The sequence below is a fragment of the Pagrus pagrus genome, assembly GCF_965226575.1.
Source record: "Pagrus pagrus genome assembly, chromosome: 6".
Taxonomy (NCBI): Eukaryota; Metazoa; Chordata; class Actinopteri; order Spariformes; family Sparidae; genus Pagrus; species Pagrus pagrus.
Genome location: NC_140190.1, coordinates 34914793 through 34942691, shown reverse-complemented (window position 1 = coordinate 34942691; position 27899 = coordinate 34914793). Strand labels below are relative to the sequence as shown.

Here is a 27899-nt window from a genome sequence, read left to right as displayed (position 1 = left end):
TACTTTTTAAAAAAGGAGAAGCGGCCAGCTTTAGATCAGCTACCAGAATATTGAAGGAAATACAAATGGAATCGAGATTACTCAAATTCTATTGCTCAGCCTCAGTGAGTGACCTTATTGTCACTTATTGCTTTGAATTGAAGTCAGTAGGTATATTTATAAATAATAAGGATAATAAGGATAATATTAATAATAAAATCAGTATAATAGCAATGATGTGTAAAATGAGTGAGAGTAATCATAATATTATTACTGATCGTCATCATCAGGTGATCAGGTAGTGCTGAAATTAACTGAAGCCAATAGTCACTGGCTGCTTTCAAAATGAAATCCTTGTCCTACTCCTCTTCACCGCTGAGTTAGGAGCTGTCTGGTCTCTGTGAATGTTTCAGTTTTGTCCTGTTTATTTTGTAATGTAGTGTCTCAATGATGCAAGTTGTTACATTGTAAGTTTTTTTGTGAGATGTTACATGTGAGATAGTCATGATGCACTGTCACAAATGTAAAGACCTCAAGAACAATAGCTGCTGTACTCCAGTATTTTCTAAACTAAGTGGTGCTGTTACAATCATCCCACACCTACTCTACTGCCTCTTCATTTCTCTTCACTCTCTGAGCATCTTCTGCATGTCCAAGACTCTGCTCTGATCTTCATCACCTTCATTTCATGAATTCTTTGTGGACACTTGGATGATTTCCCTATTGTGTGTCTGATTCTTTTTAATGTTGAATTGCAGCCAGGCAGAGCATTATTACCACCTCCTGTCTTGTTAGTGTGGTGGGGTAAACTCCCCTAGCAGAGCACGGTGTAATGTTGGTGAGTGCAGCCTTGTATACATATACATAAACATGGATTTGTGACGTGGCTGGACAACACATACAAACTAGTTCTGGACCTTACACCTTAAAACCAACTGTCACACAGGACTATTAATAACAGGACATAATAGCTCGGCCCGCCAGTTTGGCTGTCACATTGAATCAATGTTAACATATTTTGCCCCGAGTACAATGACTTTATTCATGTAAAGACATCATTGCAATCATGATGGATAGATCACCAATCAATTGTTCTCCTTTATTTTTTCTATATATAAAAAAAATCAACAGAAATCTCAAACACCAATAAATATCAGTATATATACATAACATGTGGCGAGAGAGAGTCTGGTGCCTCCCTGCTGTTACACTACACCCTTCTGGTCCTCATGGGAGCGTTGGTGAAAGACAAAAGAGACAGCAGCGTCCCAGGAGGCTTTCAACACCTGGTCCCTCAGGCCCTTCTTGTCAAAGCAGTGGTTCCACTGGGAAAGGTCACTGGTACAGTCAGAGTCGTCTGCAGGAGGCCGGACCTCCCTGCCATTCACACAGCGGCGACAGCGAAACCTGATAATAGCACAGGAGGGAGGAGGAGAGCCTGATCAATACATACGTTAAGTATACACATTATTATGTAAGGCAAGGCAAGGCACATTTATTTGTATAGCACAATTCAGACACAAGGCAACTCAAAGTGCTTTACAGGGGCAAAAAATTACATTAACAGACATTAAAAATTGCATTTTTAAAATACATTAAAAACAAGTAGGACGACATCAAGAAACAAAACAAAACAAGTTAAGAAATAGGAAAGTAAGCAAAAATAGAATAGGCTTTAAAGAGACAAGACTAATGAATAAAAGTCACAGTGCAGTTCAAAGCCTTGAAATTGCTTCAGTGAAAAGCAGTGGCAAAGATCTTCAGACTTGATTTAAAAGAGGTGAGAGTCGTCTAATCTTATCTCATATATCTTGTCTCATCTTTGTTTAACTGAAGTAAACTATATTATAGGACTATACATGGGATTATAGTCCCCTGGTGATATGGTTATGGTCATTTGTGTGTCCTCTGCATAAGTATAGTAACGTATTTGGTTGTTTTCCATTATCTGAGCAAGAGGAAGCATGTAAATGTTGAATAGCAGAGGCCCCAGAATGGAGCCCTGGGGTACTCCGCTTGTCATTTTCATCTGCTCAGATGTGTAAATACCTATTGACACGAAGTAGTCTCTATCATTTAGATAGGATTTTACCAATTTAGTGCTGTACCAGAGAGTCCCAGCTAGTTTCCCGGTTGGTCCAGTAGTATATTGTGGTCGACCGTGTCAAACGCAGCACTGAAATCCAGTAATACTAAGACTGAGATTTTGACACTGTTAAAATGAATGTCATTGAGGACCTTGACTAGAGCAATCTCACTGCTGTGGTCGAAATCCCGACTGGAAGACATTATTATTATTAGATAATTGTTCAGCTGTTGAAAACAGCTTTTCAGTGATTTCACTGAAAATGATATTCTGAAAATTGTCCACGGTAAAGGGAGGCCTTTTGATACTAGTTAGCTTTAGCCGCTAGCAGGCTTGAGCCAATTCAGAGGCAACGTTCAGAAAGTACTGAAGGAAAAATGTTGAAATAAGGCAGCAGCCTGCTTTATCTACAATTAATTATAGTCCCAGTGGTTTCTAAATATCTAGGAGTCGCTGCTTGTAATCTCTCAGTGAAGAAAAAAGAATAACTGTGGGAATAATGCAAACAGAAACCAGAGCAAGCAGAAAAGCGTCCAGAGCAGATACAGGAAGCAATGAAAGATACAATGAAAACCACTGGGGCCAGGTGTATAAATAATGGCAATCAGTACTCATATGGGAATGTTTCAGGCGCAACACCAGCACACACTTGTTATACTGGAGCCATCAGCAGGCGATATGCCAGGGTGCAGATGTAATATCATGTGAGAGACGTCATCCAATAATAAAACACTCGCCTCATCATCATACTCTCTTAATAACCATTTAATGTCCACAGTGGAATTCAATAATCTCCTTCACAGGACTTAAAGGGGCACTCTGTAGTTTTGGAGAAGAAATTCAAACTCAGAATTTTAATATTCACAACATCAAGGAGGTTATAATCCAAACTCAGATATATGCATCTTTTCCATAAGTGAATAAACAAGCTGTTCTTAGAGGAAAATAAGGTCCCAGGTCACTGTTTGAAGCTAGAAAGGTGGCGGGGTCCGCCACATATAAATATATTATCTCACATTTTTAAAAGAAAATGACTTGAAAAGTTTGACACTGCAGAGCTGACGTCCTGCTGTCAGATAGCAGCTGAGAAAACAACTCATTCCTCAGTGACAGTAGTCATATCAGAGGACCTCTCTATTGTTACATACAGTTATTTACTCTTACTAAAATTTTCCGTCATACCGTTCCTGCAGTATCAGCGTTTTTTTTTGTTGTTTTTTTTTAATGTGACGTCTCGTCAGAGAGAAAGTAGAGGTCCTCACGCCGCGTGCAGCTGCAGCGTAAAGTGCCCTCCCCCCGAGCACCTGCGGTTGCTGTGAGTGACAAACAGCATGATGGCAGAAGGAGGCGAGCCCCCTGAACTTTTCCCCCGTCTAAAAGGACCAAGTCGGCTATTTGGGAATACTTTGGCTACCGCAAAATGCCAGTCGGCCACGGCTCAGAGGAAGAAGGTCGCCCGTGCAAAACGTGCTTGCGGACAGTGGCAGCCCGAGGAGGCAATACATCGAAGATGATAGCGCATCTACGGGAGCACCACCTGTCGCTGTATGCTAAATTCAAGGTAAACTTAATGTTGTCTTGAAATGAACGAGCGTATTAGCGTCTGACATTAGTGAAATGAGCTTGTTACTGAGGCAGATGGTAGTTACCATATCTTATCTTTTCTATATCTCTGATAGTAACTTTTTTTTTTTTTTACTGAGGCAGATATGCTAACTAGCATGCTGAGACAGATCCATCTTAGCATGGTAGTTACCATATCTGCCTCAGTAAAAAAAAAAAAGTTATCCATAACTTTTTTTTTTTCATCAATCTTTATTGCTAAGATGGATAACACCAGCTAGTTTCTCTAACATAAGATGAAGAAGAGAAGCACATGTGTACATGTTTTTTCCTTTTTTTGTTTTTAAATACAGACATTCAAAATACACATTTTAGAGTTGTAATCATAATACCGTGAAACAGTGATATTTTTGCCTAAGGTTATCATACCGTCAGAATCTCATACCGGCCCATGCCTAGTAGTTACCACCACAAGTAAATTCTCAACCTGTGGGAAACACTGTGTAGGACTATAGGGTTTATTTTGCTAATATCAAACTGAGTACAGCAATAAATGTGTGATTTTAAAAGGACTTCTTTAAAATGTATAACCCTCATTAAAACTAGAATTAGATTTAAATAATTATACATGAATGAGTTTTATGAGACAGCTTTGGTGATTACTTGTCATGTGTGTCGCTGGTGGTTTCTTTGTTGAGAGTGAAGAGTTCTCGGAGTTCGCCCAGAGAGAAGTGACGCTCCACGTCCTGCTCCTCATCCACCACACAGCTGCTCAGGGCTTTCTTATGGGCCTGCCTCTGCAGGATCTTCTCCTCGATTGTCCCCGTCTGCTAGCACACAAACACACAGGTCACAAGTCTGACACATCCATTACAAAGTTCCAAGCTTTGGTCAATGATTGTATCAGTAAGAAAAAAATTATTTCTGCAACAGACAAGAAGTCTGATGGCTCTAATATTATGTCCACATCTGATGAGCTGTGTTGAACTGACAGAAAGCAGCCTGTAGATGTAGCATGTCTTCTTCTGGCCATCTCTCCACACCCGGGCCATTGCCTGCTCGTCATTGGCTGGGTTCCAGTCAGGATCAAACATAACCAAGCGATTAGCACCAATCAGGTTCAGGCCACATCCACCAGCTTTACTGCTCAGCATGAAGATAAACTCTGGGTTCTGGGAGAGAACAGATGGATTTAGATGCTTTACAAAGCTCACAGTGTGGTTTCAAACCATTTCCTACTTACAGATGGACTGTTGAATCTTTCCACAATCTTGGCCCTTTTCTTGATGGACATTGTGCCGTCCAGTCGAACATAGAGGTATCTGTAAAACATCAGGAGGAGGGTTGTTGCTCACTTTCAATCAAAACTCATATGATATGGCATAATCAAATGGTGGTACTGTTGAGCTTCGTGGCTTCACTAGCGCTGAACTCGAGGAATAACCCGACGGAGGCAATAATACTCTTTAGCCTTTTTGGCAAATTTATTTGAGACTAAACACGACCACACATTTTCATCGGTCATGGAGGAATGAACTCCGAACTCCACATACAAAAAAAACAAGCCTGGGCGTGACCTAAACAAAATGTGATGACACAGCATGAGCTTCTGGCCTGTAGACTTAAGACTCACTGTGGTGAAAAAAAAGTACTGCACCTCAATAAACAGCAGTACAACCACATCTCATATCACAACAACTGAGTAAACTAAATAAAAGAATGTCTCTTAACAGGTACCTTCTAGATCTGCACAGCTTTTCAAAGAGGTCCAGCGTTTGAGTGTAGTTGGAGACAAGCACCACCTTGTCACTAGTTGTACTTCTCGTCATTGCCAGGATGTAGTCGAGAACAAGCATTTTACCTGGAACAAATCAAATGACTTCTTACTGAGAAACAGAGAGATGACACACAATCATCAAACCTGGAAGAACTACAGCAGAAACAAGCTGTAAGTTGCTCAGTTACACACTAGGCAGTTTGCTGCTGCTGCCGAGGAGACAGATGAGAGTGCCGACATTGAAACAAACCAACTGAAAAGCCACTTATCATCTCCACAGAGCTGCAGCACATAGCAGAGTCCTGTCTGCATTTTTCACCATGAGCCACACCTTCACATTCATGCAGTCATGTGATCTGTTCTTATATTGATCCTAGGAGACATTTAGCCAGTGAGCAAACTTGCTGAAGGGGACACTTTGCCTCTCATATACTATGAGACATGCTGTATGTGCATGTATTTGGAGAGAGAAAGAGAAGGAAGAGCCTGTGTGCTGTGATACAACAAACACTACAGCAGGTTGCGGTTAAACGGCAACCCCACCAGTTTTCACATTTACAGTGTGTTTTACAGGTCCTGGGGAGTACCACTGAATATGTGTACAAAGTAGTTTAAAGCCTTTTGTGGCTCCAGGGAAAGCTGTGTGTAATCTAATAACCTGCCTCTAGTGATGTCACTCAGTGGCAGAGTTGCATTTAGGGTAATTTAGGCTCCATGTTTTGAAAAAGAAAAAGAATGTGTGGAATAAAAGGTGATCTTTCAGATTCCTTTTTTTTTTAAAAACTGTCCATAATGAGTGCAGTGAGAACAGTGTTATAGGAGTGCAATGATGGACCAGTGGACTGCTTTAAAAACCCACTAATGCTGCTCGCTTGTTAATATCTTTCCATCCGTCTCTGTCAAGCAGTGCCCGGAGATCATTCAGTTGGTGTCAAGTTTGAAAGAGAGACTGAAGTTAAAGATATAAAAAAAAGTAGTAGCAAATTGTGGCTTCTGTGTGGTCTGAGCCTGTCAGCTTCCTGATTGGTACTGAGCATGTGCAACAAAAAACGATGTGTCTAATGAGATTATTATTGATCAAAACTTTTTAAAACAGGTTTAACGTCCTCTGGATGTATTCTGATGAGGTATATGATCTGCTGCTTTCTACTGTTCCATTTTTCCAGTGCGTCCGTGATGACAAACAGGACACACAAAAAAAAGAAACACAAAGCCATACTCGTCCACTGGCAGTGTGAGTGAATTTCTGATTATTAGCAGGTTTACTAGTGTTTTAAAAAAACACGTATACATGCTAATTTCAGTGTAACAATGGTATAATATTGATAAATCCTTTAAGTTGAGCTGTTTATTTTTAAACCTTTGACAGGCTGTAGATGAGTCACAAACAATGACTGATCCCCTCTATGTAATGATGATACAAGCAGTATCATTGATCAAAGCCACAGGTTACCTCCTGGTTATTGTACCTCTATTGTACTTTTTTTGTTGTAAACACTAGCCCCATTCACACTGCCCTTTAAGTGCAGGGATCCTGCGGCAATTCTCCGCATCGTCCTCTGTGTGAAAGTTTCAGATGCGGCGAGGGGGGTAGTATCAGAGGCGCAGCAGAGGCGAGCCGGCATCTGTGTGAATCGATAAGCTGGAGATGAGCAGGACAAGCAGAGCGGGGGCACGTCGATTTGACAGTCTGACAACTAAACAGATCCTTCACTCATTAAATAATAGAGAAATGGCCCACAAAGCAACATTACAGGACCAAACAACAGTAATGTGTTAACTGGTAGTGTTACTGGTAGCTGGTGAGTAAGAAGAAATCGTAGAATCAGTGTTTAGGCATTCTGTGAGGAAAGTTAGTTGTAATATTTAATTTTGTCTAGATACTTTTTGTGTGAATTGTTATGAAACTGTTTGAAGCTGAGTAGCTATCAGTGGGTTTCTTCCAAGTCAGGTGTGGTGAAAAGGCTTGATTGCAGGGCAGAGCTAAGCTTGCATGAGGTAAATCTAGCACATATGGGCTAGTCACTACAGCGTCAGGACAGCCGAACAAGGACTTAGGGAGTCTCTCCGCGGGAGTCTATCGAGGAAGTCCAAGCAACCCACTGTCCACCACAGATCGCAGCCATGAGTCCCTGCCTATCCCAGTCAGGACATCTAACCGGAGAAGATTTCACCGGAGACCCACTGCTCGAGGATGTAACCCAGCCAATCTCTGTTACCCAACATTCTTCACCTGTACTGAACTTGAAGTACTAGGGAGACTATGGAATTGCCAGTCTGCAGTCAAGAAGGTGGACACCATTTCAGCCTATGCCTCCCTGCAGACTCTCCACTTCCTGGCCCTTAAAGGATAACTACCGTTTTTTACAGCCTGGACCTTATTTCTAGCATAAAATACGATCATTTACTCACCCAGATAACTTTGGTGTCATTTGGCGTCGTTCGGACGAAATTAGATCCAGTGGAGCGCCGTGTATATCCATATAATGCGAGTGATCCGGGCACCGAAGCGCAGCCTCTATGAGCATTATCTGCCACAAAACTAGTTCATTTCACCAATATTTTGTTACGATACGCTAGTGCTATTCCCCTCTGAGTCCGGGCTTGTCTGTTATCAACATCCGGGGTCTGTAGGTTGACCTACTACCTCTGACCTGGAAGATGTCATCTCTGAGCTGCGCGCGCACCCGCGACAGCTGGCTTGTTTACCTGTAGCTGCTACTGCTAGTTTGACCCTGGATGTTGATAACAGACAAGCCCGGACTCAGAGGGGAATAGTACTAGCGTATCATGACAAAATATTGGTGAAATGAACTAGTTTCGTGGCAGATAATGCGTTATATAGAGGCTGTGTTTCAGTGCCCCGTCACTCGCATTATATGGATATACCGGCGCTACACTGGATCTAATTTCGTTTCCAGGTTGTAAAAAACGGTAGTTATCCTTTAAGGAGACCTGGATCATTCCAGAAAACACTGCCACTCCAGCGGCCCTCTCAACTGCCTACTCATTCTCACACTCCCCGAGACAAACCGGTCGAGGAGGAGGAACTGGACTCGTCATCTCACCCACGTGGTCCTACCAGGTCCTTACCCTCGACCACCTAGCCAGATCTGCATTTGAATTCCATGCCGTCTCTGTCAACCCCTTCCTTTCAAGCTCAACATTGTGGTGATCTATGGTCCTCCCGGTCCTCTCCGTGACTTCTTTGATGAGATGGACGCCCTCCTAAACTGCTCCCCTGACGATGGCACACCACTCGTCGTCCTGGGTGACTTCAACATCCCCCCAGAGAAGCTGCGCTCATCTGAATCCATCAGCTTCTTCTCCACATTTGACCTCACACTCTCCCCCTCTCCACCCACCCACCGGACCAGGAACCAACTTGACCTTGTCTTTACGAGGTCCTGTAGTACCTCGGCACCCTCTGTTAACCCACTCACTGTGTCCGACCACCACTTTGTCGCTTTCTCTCTCCCCTTTAAGTCCACCGCTTTCCTCGCCCCTACAACTCACACTGTCACCACCTGTCGCAACCTAAAATTCCTCTCTCCCTCCACTCTCTCCTCAACTGTTCTTTCCTCACTACCATCCACGGAACAATTCTCGCTAATGTCCACTGAGGAAGCCTCCTGCACTCTGTTGTCCTCCCTCTCCTCCTCTTTAAACAGTTTCTGTCCCCTCCCCCTCCTCCCTGGCTGTCTGAATTGCTGCGAACCAACAGATCGGTGATACGAGCAGCAGAGAGAAAATGGAAAAAAATCACATTATCCTGATGACCTTGCTCACTATCACCACCTCCTCTCTGACTTCACATCAACTATTTCAGCAGCCAAATCTGCCTTCTACCTGGCAAAGATCAACTCCTCTGCCTCCAACCCCAGGAAACTATTCTCCATGTTCTCTTCCCTCCTCACCCCTCCCCCTCCCTCTTCCCTCACTGCTGATGACTTTGCAACTTACTTTATCAAGAAAGTAAACGACATCAGCTCCTCAACTCCCAGAAAGCACCTCCCCCAACCCTCACCAATGACAGCCTTACCTGCTTCAGCCCTCTCTCCTCTGAAGATGTTCACATGCTAGTGACGTCTAACCGTGCCACCACCTGTTTCCTCAACCCGATTCCCTCCTCTCTTCTCCAAGACATCTTACACGACATCTTGCCTTTCCTCACCACCCTAATCAACTCCTCCCTCAGTTCAGGCCGTATTCCAGCTCCTTTCAAGACAGCTACAGTAAAGCCACTCCTAAAGAAACCTACCCTAGACTCGGCTGACATCCGCAACTACAGACCTGTATCTCTTCTTTCATTCCTCTCTAAAACCCTGGAACGTGCCGTCTACAACCAACTGTCCTACCTTTCGCATAACGGCCTCCTTGACCCTAATCAGTCAGGCTTCACTCCACTGAGACGGCCCTCTTCATTGTGACTGAGTCGCTCCGTGCGGCCAGAGCCTCGTCCCACTCATCAGTCCTCATTTTCCTCGACTTATCCTCTGCGTTTGACACAGTCAACCACCAAATCCTCCTCTCCACTCTGGCCGAACTTGGCATCGCTGACTCTGCTCTAACCTGGTTCGCATCATACCTGACAAATCGCACCTTTCAGGTCATGTGGAATGGCTCCTTGTCCAACCCCTGCTTTCTGGAGTCCCTCAAGGCTCAGTACTAGGACTGCTTCTGTTTTCAATATACACTACATCACTAGGCTCTGCAATCACATCACATGGATTCTCTTACCACTGTTATGCTTATGACACCCAACTGTTCCTCTCCTTTCCCCCATCCTCCAATACCCTTGTTGCCACGCGCATCTCGGAATGTCTGGAAGACACCTCCACATCATCTCAAGCTCAACCTTAGTAAAACTGAACTCCTCTTCATCCTGGGAAAGACTGCCCTCACATGGACCCGTCAGTCACTGTCGAGGACGTCACAGTATCGCCTTCATCGACTGCGAGGAACCTGGGCGTAATCTTCGATGATGGACTATCCTGCACCCCCATCATCACTGCGTTGGCCCGATCCTGCAGATTTGCACTCTACAACATCCGCAGGATCCGGTCTTTCCTCACAAAGGACACGACGCAACTCCTGGTCCAAACGCTGGTCATCTCCCGCCTTGACTACTGCAACCCGCTCTTGGCTGGACTCCCAGCCTCTGCGACTAAACTGTTGCAATGTAGCCAGAACGCTGCAGCGCGCCTCGTTTTCAATCTACCCAAATTCTCCCATCTAACCCCCCTCCTTCGTGACCTCCACTGGCTTCCTGTTGCGGCCCGCATCAGATTCAAGACCATGGTGCCTTGAAGGCCGTCAACAGAACTGCACCCATCTACCTCCAAACACTGGTCAGACCACACAGCCCAGTGTGAGCACTTTGCGCTCTACAGGCTGGCCAGCTGGTACCGCCATCGCTAAGAGCAAACAAAGCCCGCCCAGCGAAGTCCCGACTCTTCTCTGCTCTGGCGCCCTAGTGGTGGAACGAACTCCCGACCAGTGTCAGGACAGCAGAGTCACTCGCCATCTTCCGCAAAAGACTCAAGACTCACTTGTTCAGACTTAACCTCGACCCCGCATAGCATGACTCCCTCCCCCAAAAAAATATAAAAAATGATATGCACTTGTATGTACTTACCTTTAGAACTTAAATCATACCACTTATGTACTTAAGGTATCCTTGATAAATAGCAGCTACTCTGCTCAGATGAGGGCTTGAAAATTGTTTCTATTCTTTCTACTTTATCAACGGTGATATGTTGTGGTTTCTTTCTTGTGACAGATGTACTTATTGTAAGTCACTTTGGACAAAAGCGTCTGCTAAATGCCCTAAATGTAAATGTAGATGTAGTGGTTTTGGCAACTTTTGGCAGTTATACGTGGAAAAGTGTCTGTCATCCTGACTGTCATCCTGTCCGTCCTACCGACTCTTCGTCACATTTCTTGTGAACTCACCATGTGTTTGTCTCCATCCACTATCGTGTTATTGTAGTTATTGTCTTGAAAAAAATTAACCGTGACGGTCAGCCCTCCCGACAGAGACTTCAGTGAACTTTCCCCCAGAAAACAGGAGTCACTCCCCACAAGTGAAAGAGTCAGACAGCGTCCTGTTTACTGATGGCGATTATGTAATTATGTAATTTAGAGCGAAAAACGTAACTTTGTCACTTTCCAGGATGCATGGTGGGTCAGGATCTCAATCACAATACATTATAACAGCATCCATATGATTATAAACAGTCAGCAGAAACATGTTTAGATTAACAGGAGGACACAGGGAGAAACACATTGGAAAAAAAACACGTCAACGTCATGACGTGTACAGTCACGCCTCTTTTGGATCTGCAGCGCCGGAGTGCAGTGCGAATTACACACTGGTGCAGCTTTACGCCGGAGCTGCTTGGTTCTGTGTGAACAAACAAAGGTGGAGAATTGGCGAACCTCCAATGCAGAGATAATGCAGAGTCTCTGTGAGAAAAGGGCTACTGAGTGAGCAGTACGTTTACCTGGGCAGCCCCATAAGAGCTGTGCTGGGCTGTGCTGGACTTGTTCTTACCAGAGAGCTGAGGCTCCACAGCTTTAGTGCAGTAGCCAGACGGAAACAGATCCAGCGCCCCCTCAAAGCCCTCCTCACCCTCCACACACTTCTCATAGATGAGAACTGGGTCTGGGACACAAATCAAATCAAATTTTATTTGTATAGCCCAAATTCACAAATCACAGTTTGCCTCAGAGGGCTTTACAATCTGTACAGAGACGACACCCTCTGTCCTTCGACCCTCGATTCGAGTGAGGAAAAACTTGCCCCAAAAAAAGCCCTTTTAACAGGGGAAAAAAATGCGGAAGAAACCTCAGGAAGAGCCACAGAGGAGGGATCCCTCTCCCAGGACGGACAGACGTGCAACAGTAGTTAGCATTTCTACCACGTAGCACATGATTCTACATCAGATACTACTGTATGTAAGGCCAATACCATAAAAGACAACTAGTTAGACCTGCTTCAAGAAGACAGTCTTTCTCTTGAACACTATAATGTGTAAGAGTGTGTTCCATTTGGTGTAAGCACTTACGATTGCACAGCTTCTTGAGTGATGTGATGGAAGACAGGGAGGAGACACTTATTCTGCCCTCTTGTAGTGTCTCAATGGGTTTGGCCTGCCTCAGGAAGTGCTGATAGAGCTCTGTCTGCAGTGGAGTCAGTCTGCGGGGAAACATTCAGTATGTTTTAATCAAACATCTTTCCTCACATATGGTTCATCATTATAAGAAAATACTACAAGGTACAGTATTAGCTTGAGGGCAGGGGTGATGCTCTGACGATGTGTCTGTGGCCTTATTTCCTGATTGAAATCAAGATCAATGTATGCATGTCTGTCTTCTAAACTCGTAAATAGAGTATATTTGGCTGACAATATAAATAAACTAAAGCTTTATGGTCGAAAAACATGTTTCTAAACAAAGTAAGGAAATGAAGAAAGTATCCAACCTTAAAATCTGTATTCATGCCAACAATTAACAATTACAACAGACCAACATCACTTACAGTCGTGGTGAAAAGTTAACATACACTTCAATAATGAATTTATTATAGGTCTTCTGAGAATGTGACCAAATCTGCTCGGTCAAAAATAAACATACAGTAATTCTAATATTTGGTTAAATGTCTCTTGGCCATTTTCACCTCAGTTAGGTGCTTTTGATAGCCATCCACAAGCTTCTGGTTGTCCTCTGGCTGAATTTTTAACCAGTCCTCTTGACAGAATTATTGAAGTTTAACTAAATTTGGTGGCTTCTGGCCCAGACTTGTTTCTTCAGCACAGTCCACATGTTCTCGATGGGGTTCAATTCAGGACTTTGGGAAGGCCATTCCAAAACCTCTATTCTAGCCTGATTTAGACATTCCTTTACCACTTCTGATGTGTGTTTGGTATCACTGTCCTGTTGGAACACCCAACCGCACCCAAGAGCCAATCTTCTGCTGATGAGTTTAGGTTTTCCTGAAGAATTATTCCATTTACTTTCTTTAGAGCAGCAGATCCACTGGCAGCAGAACAGCCCCACAGCATAATAGTACCAGCACCATGCTTGACAGTAGGTTTGGTGTTCTTGGGGTTAAAGGCCCCACCTTCTTTCTCTCCTCCAAACATATTGATGCTCCTTGTGGTCAAACAGCTCAATTTTAGTTTTATGTGACCACAGAGTTTTCCTCCAGAAGGTTTTTTCTTTGTCCATGTGATCAGCAGCAAACTTCAGTCGAGCTTTAAGGTGCTGTGTCTGGATCAAGGGCTTCCTTCTAAAATGGCAGCCTCTCAGCTCATGTTGACGTAAAACACATTTGACTGTGGACACTGACACCTGTCTTCCAGCAGCTTCTAACTGATTGCAGACTTGCTTTTTGGTGGTTTTTGGTTGACTCTTGACCATCCTGACCAGTTTTCTCTCAGCAACAGGTGACAGTGTGTGTTTTCTTCCTGATCGTGGCAGTGACACAGCTGTGCCATGCACTTTATACTTATAAACAGTTGTTTGTACAGTTGATCTTGGGACCTGTAACTGCTATGAAATGGTTCCAAGTGGGGGTAGCGATTTTGATTTCAAATAAAACGAAATTTGAGACCCTAAGGGAAATAACAGATAAAGAAGGGAGATATATTCTGGTGAAGGGGAAAATTGAAAATCAACTATTCACACTCATCAATATATATGCGATATATAAAAGCATTTTTCAAGAATTTATTTGAGGTCATTCTTCAAGAAACCGAAGGAATTTTGATACTGGGGGGAGGATCTCAACTCTACGCTTGATCAAAATCTAGATACAACCAGCACAAAGAAAAGCAGTAAAATACATGTTTCCCGATATATAAACACAGCCCTAAGAGAATTAGGAATAACAGATGTCTGGAGGGAACTCCATCCGCTCGAAAAAGACTTTACATATTACTCTGCTCCGCACTCTGTATATACGAGGATTGATTACTTTTTTATGAATACAGTTGATAGATTCAGAGTAGAAGAATGCAAGATAGGAGTGGCAGATCTATCTGATCATTGTATCCTCCACTTGACATTGAATATGAATAGCAGGAAAAGGAATACAGTATGGAGAATGAATGTTAGTGTACTAAATAACGCGGGATTTGTAGAGGAGATGAAAACAGAAATAAATACATACAGGGAAGAAAATGACAACGAGGAAGTGGATCCCATTATTCTGTGGGATGCAATGAAAGCAGTTATGCGGGGAAAACTCATATCACGATCAACATATCACAAGAAAGCTAGACTAAAACTATACCAGGAAAAGATCAAAGAACTTAAAAATTTGGAACAGCGGCATAAAAACTCAAAAGATCCGAGCTTAATTAAACAAATTCAGGAAGTGAAAACAAAAGTTGATGAGATACTAGGGGACGAAGTAGAAAAGAAAGTTAGGTACCTGAAACAAACTTACTACGAATCTGGCTCCAAAGCTACAAAACAACTAGCTAGGAGATTAAGAAAGCAACAACTAGGGACAACAATCCATAAAATTAGAGAACCCATGACCAACACACTAGAGATTGAACCTTGAAAAATAGATAAGGTGTTTGAAAATTACTGTAAAAAGTTATATACACAACCGGACTCGGCAGACGAGGGGACAATAAGAAACTTTTTAAACCAATTAGATCTCCCATCAATAGGAGAAGAACAAAACAGATGTATAAATTCATGTATCACAGCGAAGGAACTGGAAGAAGCCATTAATAGGTTAAAATCACTAAAACTCCAGGAAGCGATGGCTTCCCAGCCGAGTGGTATAAAATATTTAAAAAAGAGCTGGGCCCGATGTTATTGGCATCACTTAATGACACCCTAAGAAACGGAAAGATCCCACCCTCCTGGAGTGAAGCCATAATTACAGTACTCCCAAAAGAGGGGAAGGATAAAGAATTATGTGAAAATTATAGGCCAATATCGATACTGAACTGTGACTACAACATATATACTTCTATTCTGGCTAAGAGATTTGAGTCCTTTATGGCAGATCTAATTAATGAAGACCAGTGTGGCTTTATCAAGGGGCGTCAAACGCAAGACAATATAAGGAGGACTCTACATATAATCGAAGAAGCGCAAAAAAAGGGAGAAAGTGTAGTTCTGCTCAGCCTGGACGCAGAAAAAGCCTTCGACAGCGTTAATTGGAAATATCTATATCTGTGTTTAGAAAAATTTGGCTTTAATACAAACTCAGTAAAAGTAATCAAAACACTCTACCAAGCCCCGATAGCCAGAATAAAAGTCAATGGTAATCTCATCTTTAAGTTGGAAAAATCTACTAGACAGGGTTGCTGCCTATCACCGACTCTCTTTGCAATTTATATTGAGCCTCTAGCTCAAGCAATAAGGCAAGATGAGAACATAACAGGGGTAGATGTGAAGGGCACAGAGCATAAAATCTGGCTTTTTGCAGATGACGTTCTGATTAGTTTAAAACATCCGGATTCATGCCTCCCTAAACTTATGGAAAGGTTGGAGTCTTTTTATTACTTGTCAGGTTATAAACTCAATGTGGCAAAAACACAGGTTTTATCCATAAATTACACCCCATCCCAGGCCATCCAACAAACATTCAAATTCAAATGGAAAGCAAAAACTACAAAATACTTAGGTGTGACCCTAGTAGGAAATTTGACAAAATTATATGAAACTAATTACAGGGCACTGAATCAGGAAATTCAAAAAGATATGGAAAGGTGGTCGGTGTTGACATTGGATGTCAGCTCCAGAATTGAAATCATAAAGATGAACGTACTACCGAGAATCCTATATCTGTTTCAGTCGCTACCAACAGAAATTCTGACTAAACTCACTCTAGATGTACGGTTTACAGTGGTTAGGAAATACAATTTAGAGAGGGAAATCAAAATCTTGACTTGGGTGGCCCATGATCCTACATTTAAACCAGGGACAATTGACAGTAGTTTTGAAAGGTGGACAAATACTGGTATAACAGCACTGTGTACAATGATTGACAGGGGCAAAATTAAAAACTTTCAGAATCTCAAGAGGGAATATGGCTTGGAGGATTTCGACAAGTTTAGGTATCTCCAAGTTAAAGATTTTTTTGAGAAAGAAATCAAACCGGATCTTCCCCAAGACCTGAATAAAGTGATTGTGACATTATGTAAGGCATATAAAAATAACACTGAGAAAGTGATTTCATTATTATATCAAGGTCTAAAAAAGAACAGAGGAACCTCCACATTGTATATTCGAGACAGATGGGTAAAAGAGAGTAGGACACCGCTAACAGAGGAGGACTGGTATAACATATGTGATAAACAACGAACCACCACAAGCTCCAGGATGTGGAAAGAATTCTGCTGGAAAAATATAGTCAGATTCTTTATTACTCCTGAAACTAAAAACAAATTCTTATCCATACAACAAGCAAGCTGGAGACAGTGTGGGGAGCAGAAAGCAGGTCATACATATATTTTTTGGGAATGTACTAAGGTAAAAAAAAATACTGGAATGATATATGGGTTGAATTGGGGAAAATACTGGGATACAAACTACCAATGTCATTTGAGGTGTTATATCTATGTAACCTGACAAGGGAAATTGTACAGTGTGAGGACAACTATCTGGTCAAGATACTTCTGGCTGTGACCAAGAAGGCAATCACGAGGAAATGGTGTAGTGAAGGCTCTCCCACTCTGAGGAACTGGTTGGACACAGTCGAGGAGATATACAATATGGAAAGACTCACATATATACTGAGACTCCAACAAACGGAATTCAACACTAAATGGGACAAATGGACAACGTATAAATCTCACTGCAGAGGCGCCACTGGAGACTCTGAATGAAGTTAAAAACATTGTAATACCACAACAAAAGTCATGTATCCCTCTGACACTGCTGTTTTTCTTTCGTGTTTTTTTTTTTTTTTTGTTGCTGTTTTTTTCTCCTTAAAATTAAATAAAGAATGAGTTATAAAAAATAAAAATAAAAAATGAAATGGTTCCAAGTGACTTTACTGACTTGTTCAAATCAATACAATGCGGGGCTCCTTAGAATTTCCCATTGTAGTGTTTTTGGCTGAGTCTAATGGCTGTATCAAACAAGCCCTATTAAAATGGTCCCAGAAAAGTCACCAGCTGTCATCAATCAGAATCACTCAGAAGAAGTTAAAAGGTCATGCTACAAAGAAAATGTTATTCACCAACTTTCTATAATCACCTAAATTGATTGTTCAAGTTACTGTTTGAATAATTTGATCCAGCAGATTTGGTCACATTTTCAGAGGACCTATGATAAATTCATTATTGAACCAAACTTCATGAATGTTTTTTGTGACAAAGTAGAGTAGAATTGTAGAAATCACTGGAACTGAAGACTGCCATGATATACATGTTCTTTACAAGTGTATGTAAACTTTTGACCACAGCAGTAAATATTTAGGTCAGCAAACACCAAGTGAAGGAACCTACCTGCAGCACACAACCTGTTCAATCTTCACAGGGAGATATTTTGACAAAATGTCAGATGTTCTCCTGATTAAACACCTGTGGAGGCACAACACGGACAGTATTAGAGAGGGATGTATAATATAGTTAAATACAAATTAAACATATTCACACCCAGTGTTGGAGAGTATACAAGCATTTGTACCCAGAGTATACTCATGTAGAATATCACATGACATGGTAAAGGTATGTTTGAGTCAAAATTCAAACAAGAGAATTAACTGTAGCTATAATTTTAATTACAATGTGCAGCCTCAGTGACTGGCACAGCCTCACCTGTTCTTTACAACAATAAGAAAGTAATAAAACATTCAAAAAAGGAAATATACATGTTTAAAATGCTTTGAGCTCCTCACCTGCTGACAATACTGATGAGCTCCTTGAGTTTCTCCTCCCCAGTCTGTCTGTCTTTATCACTGGCAGCTGCATCTCGACCCTTCAGGATTGGAAGCTCAAATCGCTTTTTAAACTCCTGGGCATTGCCTGCCATTAAGGTGAAAAAACAAAACAAATAACAGGATCTATATAAAGAGCAGAAATAAGTCCCATGTTTTTGGGCTGCTTACCAAGGATCCCGGCATTAACAAAGTGGACCAGACTGAAGTACTCCAGCAGGTCGTTTTGGATGGGAGTGCCTGATATCAGCACTCTCCTCTGGGCACTCATGGCATTGAGGGCCTGATATGTCTGGTTGTCGGAGTTCTTCAGTCGATGGCCCTACAGCACACACACCTATTAATGTGACATCATGGTGTCCAGAGTCAGTGATAGCTCTGAAGTATAAAGGAGGAGATGAAGTACCTCATCACAAATGACAAGTCCAACTTTGCCCTTGTGCAGAACCTCAGCATGCAGTCGAAACGTCTCATATGAAATGATGAGGATTGGGGTCGGTACTCTCAAACCATGCTGAGACATGAAGTTCACTAGAGACAGAAAACAAACCAAACACTGAGCAGACAGTTAAGAAGCTCTGCATTTTATCTAGTTGAAGCAGCAGTTGCCTGGTCATACATCAGCAGACATCATCCCTGAGTGCCTTGTTGGATAATGGATAATAATGAGATGCGTCAGATTTTACTAACTTGCCAAAAAAAAAAAAAAATGAAATCAGACAGAGGCAGTGTAAATAACTAAATGTTATATAAGTTAAAGACAACATGACCTCAGTGTGTCACAATTTCCACTCTAAATCAAAAATCCATTGAAATGAGCTTTCAGTTTCAATCATTGGAATCAAAAGCAGTAATCTCCCTCTCTTTTTTCTCTCCAACCATGCCTATTTACACATGTCATAGCTTCAAAGCTGACACAGCTAGCTTAGTGTTATCCTGCAGCTATCTTAGCATTAGCCTGCAGCATCACTTCCAGACTCTTCTTCTGTGTGATAAAGACAATCAGCTGACAGAGGAAACTCTGACAGTGTTAGATGTTCTTTTCAGAGATCCTTTATTTGTTTGTTTGTGAAGAGGGTTCACTTGGACAGATTTAGTGAATATTATTTCAACTTGTCTAACCCTAAAATGCAAAAAGGTATCAGGATAAAGTCAAGCTGTTGTTGTAAAAAATCTTTTTAAAGAAGAGTTTAAAATGTATCTGACAGCTGTCAGGACATAAAAGCAGTGATCTGTTGATCTTTACTAGGACTGCACCTAATGATTATTTTTTTATCGATTATTTTTCAATTAATCTATTATTTTGTAACAGCGAATTTACACAAAATAACATTTTAAAACTTGTCATTTATATTCCAATAATTTATTTAATCATCTTCAATCATCAACAAACAAATATGACAAAGTATGCACTGCAGGGCGTTATTCCACAACAAAAAATAACCCAGGTTTTAACTGATAATCTGTGTAATCCTAATATACATTACGTTTGGGTGGGGACAAAAAGTAAACTGGACTTAAAGTCCAACTCTCGCCAAAATGCAACCTAGGCTTTTTTTCTGAATGTACCCGAGTCAAACCTTCGTGTAAAAGCATAATTACGACGAAAAAGCCACCTTTAAGATTTACTGTAGTTTCGTTTTCGGGTCAAAATCATTTTTAATTGCATGCTACGGGCAACTTTATGGTAGCATCAGAATCGCTATTTTTAAAACACTAAGAAGACTCGACACAACATGAAACAACAACAACTCACGATAGCAGTAGCAGTAGCCGTCCTGCCAGTCGAGATGCATCGATCCCCTAGTGCGGCATAACATGGAGCTTTCTCCTTCGTGTTACGCCGCACCCGGGATCGACGTATCTCGATTGGCAGGACGGTGGTGAGCGGAGCAAACAGCTGCTAAGGTGAGTTGTTCAAAAACCTTCTTTTTAGTAAACTCTGTGTACACAAACAATGTTCTCAACGCTTGTGTTCATGTGTAGAGACCCTGGTGATACTACGAGCAAAGTTTCATGTTGTGTCGAGTCTTCTTAGTGTTTTAAAAACAGCGATTTTGATGCTACCATAAAGTTGCCTGAAAATAATTTTGACCCAAAAACGAAACTACGGTAAATCTTAAAAGTGGCTTTTTCGTCGTAATTATGCTTTTACACGAAGGTTTGACTCGGGTACATTCAGAAAAAAAGCCTAGGTTGCATTTTGGCGAGAGTTACACTTTAAGCATGGATAAATGCTACAGAGGGAACACAACAGACATTTCTCTGTGTAGCTTTAAGTTTCACTTTGGTATTCCCCAGTTTAAAACGCAGTAATGATCTGCCTCATCCTGGTTGTTATCCTACTGTTATTTTTTATCTGCGGATGAGGACAAACGGTCATTAGTAGAACCAGCATGCCGGTGGCATAACAACATAACAGCTTCGTCTTTCCGGTAACCTTATCAGCAGAGGTTCGGAACTAGACACACACGGACCATTGAGTGACACTCCCACACCAACCTGCAAGCATTTTACCGCACCGCCGGATTAAACGTGAATCCAGCTGCCCTTGGATTATTCCGCTTCAAGTGCTAGAGCATGGCAGTAGTACTGCTTACATCCTCCGTGTCCCCTCGCACCAGCCCTAATCTTTACTAATCCAGACGTGACAGTCTCACAATCAGAGAAATCAAAGATTGAATCGAATCGTGACCTTAAAATGGACGGTCAAATTGGATTTGCAGCATTGTGACACCTCTACTGTAACCACATGGACTAAATGAAGAGCTAGACAGACTTGAGGTGTTTTCTTTAAACTGAGCCTAACTTGGATTATTTTCATTTGATAGAATATGTTGGAAATATCACTGGAACTGGTTTTGTTGATTTGTTTTGATTTAACCACAAGATGGTGGTCCAATGTGTGAAGGAAAGACAGGAGCAGCTGATACTCAGGAAGTAGAGCGGGTCATCCAGTTAACGGATGTGACAAGTGTTGTAAAGCGCTTTGAGCTGTCAGTAGACTGGAAGAGTGCTTTTGAAAGTCCTTTTACCAAATGTTGTGTGAATAAAGTAAAGAGAGCCCTCCTCCTTCCAGCTGACCCCCCGATGCTAACTCTAGCACATATTGAGGTAACCCTTTATCACATGAGCAGATTGACTGCAGATATTCATAATGACAGAGTGGGGAGAGATAACCTACCTAGCTGTCTATTGATTGCATCCTTTGAACCTCCATCGATGGCAACTGGTGTGACACGTCCTCCCAGCCACTTTCCCACTTCATTGTACCAGTTGCGAACCAGACTGGAAGGTGAAACCACAATGGCTTTGTCTATCTCTGGTTTAGCATCAGGGCTTTGGCGTAGCAGGGTCCACATAAGGGTAATGCACTGCAGAGTCTTCCCTAGGCCCATCTCATCAGCCATGATGCAGCCGTATGATCCGGAGATGCGTCTGCCCATCACACACTCCCACAGGAACTTCACCCCCTCAACAAAATAAACACATCCATTTTTCATTTAAAAGAAAAACAAAAAAAAATCATTTATGCTCTCTGAAACTTTTTCTGGAGATTAAATTACATCTAATGGTCCTCTTCACATCTCAGGGAGGAAGACTGTGACAAGTAATTGAAAGATAAAAAAAAAAAAAAAAAAAAAAAAAAAAAAAAAAACACAGGTAAGAAAAGGAAAATCATTTCTTAATCTGTTTTACACATTAAAGTGTGTTTACAGGTCTATTGCACATGTTTGAGGCTCCAGGGAAAGCTGCATGTTATCTAATAACCTGCTTCTAGTGATGTCACCCAGAATTGCATTTAGGGTAATTTAAGCACCATTTTTTGAAAAGGAAGAGGAATGTATGGAATAAAAGTCGATCTTTCATAGAGTTTTAAAGAGTGTAATGTGCATTATAGGAGTGCAATGATGGACCAGTGGACTGCTTTAAAAAACCCTAAGCCTACATTACCCACAGGGCAACTCACTGGAGGTAATTTAACATATTACATGCAGTTTCCTCTGGAGCCACACAAGGCTTTATACTACTTTAATATGTACAACGCTTTAATGTGTAAAATTGGTGGTAAGTTTCTGAAGAGAAACACTTCATCAATGTAAGGTTATATATATCTTCTGTTTAAAACTATTGAAAAACAAAATTTTTGGTTTACCTCTCTCTGATGGGGTCTGAGCACTTTTCCTAAAACTGGATCCACGACAACATGGACTGGGAGTTTTTCTCTGGATGGGACAAACACCGGTCTTGTCAAACAGATTGCCAAACACTGATGTAACACACGGCATGGTTTATGTCTACTTTATGCCTTTACATTCACTCCACACAGGAAGGGAAGACTGAAACTAAAACCCATTTTCCACTGGTCAAAAATCCCACTTAAGCCTGCTAAGATCAGGCTTTTGTGTGCAATGGGAATGTGTAAACTCGGTATTTACACCCGGGTCAATTGACTCTGCAGTAGAACCAGGTTTTTATCATCTCAGCTCGGCTGAGATCTAAACAAGACTCGGGTGAACACGCTAAATTCCGCCGCGCGAAGTGATGACACATTATCAACATCCGGTGGTGGCGCATAAATAAAGAGGAATTTGGGATGTGTCTATTCAAGGACGTTTTATTACTGCACACAGCGTTGGAGGTGGAGCCCCATTCATTCCTATGAAAGCTGCTCAGTAGTATTTGAAGCCAAAAAAGCTTGACTTCCTGCCTGTGAAAATACCTGGATTACCGACCGAGCTGGCTAACTGCCATTTATGCGCCCAGTTAACTTGAAGGGGGATGAAAGAATTTAGTCATACGCCTCTTCTAGACTTTCCAAATGTTATTGGACTGAATGGCTCAAATTATGACAGTGAAACAAGTCATTTCATGGGAGTTGTGATGCTCAAATAATTTATCCACCATTTTACAGACGCTGGGTCTACAGTTGTTTTCTCTTCTGTTAAAACTGTTTCCGGCACATTCGTGATGTGAAACGTGACATCAGTGGCATACAACATAACACTTCAGATAAAAATCACAGATGGGCTGCCTTGCCTGCGGGAACTGGGAATAGGGTCAATAGGCAATTTTTAGGAGGTTGACTAATTTTGGTGAAAAAGCAGTAATTGACTGCTCCTGTTTGGAGTATCCACCATACAAACTTGGCTCATGCAGCTTTAACTAACAAGACGGCCTTTTCACAGGAGATGAAGTCAAAGGCTAAGTCGATGTGTATGTGTTTTGAACTTACTTGTCAGCTTTGATCAGGTCATGAGCACTTAAAGATGCAGGCTCATAAAGAACCAAAGCATCTTCACCGAAGGGATCGTGAAGAGCTCTCCTGACTCCTGCTCGCTTTAGACCAAGTGCCCTGATTCCCAGAGAGCCTGTGGGTCATTCATCAAGAGATCAGTAACTGTTCACCTATTCGAAACATGAAAAAAAAGCTGTGGTGACAAATCAAATATTACCTGTGTAATTTGGAAGAGGGATCTTAAACGGCTTGGAGAGGATACTTCGAATAAATGCCTCCTGCACAAAAGATGATAAACCAGTGAGCCCAGTCACCCATCACTGTACTCACATACACAATGTATGCATAGTACTCAACACTGCTTACATGTTTGTCACCATCCATACATGCAGGCCGATTGCTCAGCTGTGTCAGAGGCTTCCTGAAGGGAGACACAGGGATTCCTCTCAACTCATCATCACCTCTCTGTCTTTTCTCCTGTGAAACAGCAGTACACACTTGTCAGGTCCCACACATTCAACTCATTAATTGCAATGTTTCACTCACTAAATCCAACAGTTTTCCTCAGTTTCTAAACAAGACAAGCTTGTTATTATGAAGACAAACATCTCGCACCACCCTCCAGCTATACTCCTGTTTGTGCCTCATTTATCCATTAACTACACATATCATATCATGTTCCACTTTTATGTGAAAGCTTTGATCAAACTGTAGGAACTCATGGCAAACATGTTATGAGAGATTCAGCAATTCATTGTTTAAAATATCCGCTTCGATAAGACATTCTGGGGATTATAAATACAGCAGTTATCAAAACAATCTTTGTAGAAGTAAACCCTGGTGAGTGAGTCAGATGATGCTGATGTTAGTTTACTGTTAAACAGTGTGTACACAGTAAAAAAGAAAAGATTTAACTGGCAGATATACTAAGTTTGTCTCCATACAGACCACACAACAATAGGGTTGATCTGCACTAATCTCCACGTGTCCGCTTTGAATGTTTCATATTCAGAGCTGCCAAGTCTCACGCATTGACCGTGAGACTCACGCAATTGAGCATCTTCACAAAGTCACACGCTAATCCTCATATGTCACATGGTGAGAATCATAAATCGCCTTTTTATTTTTTTCCCCTCTAATATATTTCCTACTTGGGCCCTATTCTGCCTGATTGGCTTACCCAGATTTTAACCCTAACCAATCATCAGTCCTCATGCCTAAATCTAACCAACCCAATGAAAGGCAGCAAGTACCAACCAATCAGAGGCAAAGCAGGGGCAGTCATGTCGTCACATCTCAGGAGGAAAACAAACTTAAGCCGACAGGCTGCAAACATTAAAAAAATATTGTGAGCTGAATAATGATGTCTTTCAACTGAAGCAGAAGGTCAAACGGTAGGTAACCATCTCATTCTGATATGAATTATGTTATTTTTCTAGGTTAATAAAATGTGTCCTTCAAAAGTCACCACAGTTTACAGACCATGGAAAATTATATCGATCCAGACAATAACTTCTTCTGTAACATAACTGATAATATCTGCTACTACTACTACACAGAGGAACAGCATAATCAAACCATAAGGACAGTTAACAGCTTGTCAATAATACACTTCAACTGCAGAAGCCTGTATGCAAACGTCAACAACATCAAGGAATACTGAAGTCAGTTTACACAAACGTTCAACATAACTGCCATATCTGAAGCTTGGATCAACCCTGGTAAAGGCAGAAACTTTTAATCGGACAGATATGAATTCAGTTATATAAACATAAAAAAATAAGAGTGGATGAGGAGTGGTTCTGAATGTAGACAAACACCGGAATTATATAGCGTTAGAATGTATAGAGTATAACAACTGAAATCTGCATAGAGAAAAACAAAAAATTTAATAATTAGTTGTTTGTATATACAGGGCACCAGGGTCTAGTATTGAATCTTTCAGGGACTGGATGGAGGAAATGTTTTCAGAAAAAGGTCAGACAGTACTTTTCATTCGTGGGGATTTCAATATTGATCTGTTGAATCCAAATAAACAAAAACTGAATGAAGGATTCATCAACACAATGTACAGTATGAGCCTATTTCCAAAAATTACCAGACCCAGTAGAGTAACAGCCCACTGTGCCACTTTAATAGATAACATATTCACTAATGATATAGAAAACCAAACAATGAGCAGACTATTAATTAATAATATCAGTGACCATCTACTAGTTTTCACAGTCTGTGACATTAAACAAAAAAAAGATCACACGGGACCAGAAACCAATGAACAATGCCCTAAAACAGGATTTACTGGCACAAAATTGGGAAATATTATAGAAGGAAAAGGATATTGACAGGGCATGAAACATTCTAAGGAATATTGATATCATTATATGATTCAAACTGTCCCATAAAACAATCCTGCAGAAAACATAAATCTAGAGATCATCCATGGATCACCAGGGGATTACAAAACCCCTGCAAGAAGAAAAATACACTGTACAAAGATTTCATAAGAGGCAGCTAATAAATTTAAAAAATATAAGAATAAGTTAACTAATATTACAAGGAGATGTAGGAAGGACTACTACAGTAAAATATTAGATGATAATAAAATAATGTTAGAGGAATATGGTATATATTAAATAGTATTATTAGAAATGTTTCTAAACCAACAAGCTATCCTCAGTAATTTATTGATAATGAAAATTATAATATGGACGATGTGGTAAATAGCTTTAATAGATTTTTTGTGAGTGTTGGACCAAACTGATCCACCGGTGTCAACAGAAGAATTGAAAGATAATTCTATAGAAAGTGTCTATGTGTAGAGTGTCAGACTGGATTTAAAAACAGAAATCACTAGTTTGCCTTTTGAGCTCATTGATACTGTGAGCTCCGGGGATTTACAGGACAGGAGCTAGTTTTTGAGGCTGTGTGGGTCAAACACACTACACTTCTTCTTTTTTTTTTTTTTTATCTGTTTCAGAGATGTCAGGGAAGAAGCACAAAGTCCTGCTTTCATTCTGGCCAGTGATAATTTGTCTGAATCTTTCTTGCTTCATCAGATTTTATAATTATTTGTATTTCTTCTTGTGCTGGTCCATTATGAACAATATGTTTTTTAAGGTGGGTTGAGAGGGGCTGCCTGAAAAATGACAGAAAAAGACTGAATAATGATATCACAACAGTCGTATCTTAATGTAGACTATGTGTATGAACATCTTTCTAGTCACTAATTTACTGTTAATATTTCTTGCATGTTCTCTGGTATATTCAGAGTAAAGACATAGAGGCAGAGAGCACGCAGAGGCCAACAGGACAGGGAGAGTAGCTGGCATGGAGGTGAGTGAAAAACTGAGCAAATAGTGATGGTTAAGACCAAACAATGACATCACAACAGTCCGATCCTACTGTTAATTTAAAATGAGATATTACTCTAAATCTGGCTTCAAACCTTTCGCCAGTGGCCAAAGGTCCCTTCCCCCAAAGTCTCAGTCCAAACCTTTGGTGAAACTCGACAGCCCTGATATTCGTACTCACACTTCTACATGTCCACTCGTCATCATCTTCACATGAATCTCCAGCCTGCTTCCGTTTGGCAACCTGACTGGGGGCCAGACTACGTCTCTGGGATTAGGATTTTATACGAAGATAGACATTAGATGGTGTAAAATGGAATGCACCTGAATGCAGCCTGTAGCATCATAGTAATAATTCGGCCTGCTTACCATGGTTCTTGTTTCCTCGACGTGCCTGTTGTGAGTGAGCTGTCCGTAATGTTAATGTGTAATGTTAGCCTCCTCACAGCTAACCCTCAGTTTGCAGCTCTGCCCGCGTCATCTCCACAGCATATGACAATACAGCTGTAGGCCGCTGACTAACACATAGTACTGTCAGCAACACTTACTGTCGTCATCTTCGGTGACAGAACAGTGACAACGGCTGTACTTTTAATTGAAACAGCAGGTTCCTCTCGGTTTAGGTTCGCTTTGTATTAAAGTTCGCGCTAAATTTTGCACAACACTACGGCAAGCAGGAAAGGTCGAACAGAACGCTGTGTGAGTGTAGGTTGGCCGCTCAGCTACGAGCAGAGGTGCAGCACATTTTCATCCGTTCATGTCCTTGCTGTTCACACTGGACACGCAGGAAAGTGGTGAAAAACATGGATGTGGGAACTGAAACGAGGCCATAACATGTGTCGAATTGACAAGAAAGCCCAAGTAATTAAGACTTTGTCAGAAATAGCGCTTCACGAAGTTTATAATGTTCCTCCTAACTCAACAATTGACTAAATTGAGCGATTTTATAAGGGAGGCTGGGGATTTCTCTCCCTCTTCATCTTCTTGCTCTT

General features: G+C 41.4%; 1 protein-coding gene across 1 annotated transcript; it reads right to left on the bottom strand.

Moving 5' to 3' along the window:
* Positions 1-1059: 1059 nt before the first annotated feature.
* Positions 1060-27643, bottom strand: rad54l (RAD54 like). The gene is made up of 18 exons (XM_084355958.1): positions 27277-27643; positions 27089-27175; positions 23924-24034; positions 23775-23835; positions 23555-23690; positions 22475-22544; positions 21503-21791; positions 18725-18849; positions 18490-18640; positions 18280-18406; positions 17888-17962; positions 12476-12606; positions 11962-12072; positions 5366-5489; positions 4872-4950; positions 4621-4800; positions 4292-4455; positions 1060-1386 (listed from the first exon to the last, which is right to left on the bottom strand). The coding sequence occupies exons 1-18, from the start codon at positions 27277-27279 to the stop codon at positions 1185-1187; spliced, it is 2226 nt and encodes a 741-aa protein (XP_084212084.1). The 5' UTR covers positions 27280-27643; the 3' UTR covers positions 1060-1184.
* Positions 27644-27899: the final 256 nt, after the last annotated feature.

Bases quoted from the DNA above. Each gene is read 5' to 3' on its own strand.
- rad54l (XM_084355958.1), bottom strand. The intron at 18,641-18,724 runs GTACTTCATCTC...TGTGTGCTGTAG, and splicing joins GACTTGTCATTTGTGATGAG to GGCCATCGACTGAAGAACTC. The intron at 4,801-4,871 runs GTAAGTAGGAAA...GTTCTCTCCCAG, and splicing joins AAAGATTCAACAGTCCATCT to AACCCAGAGTTTATCTTCAT.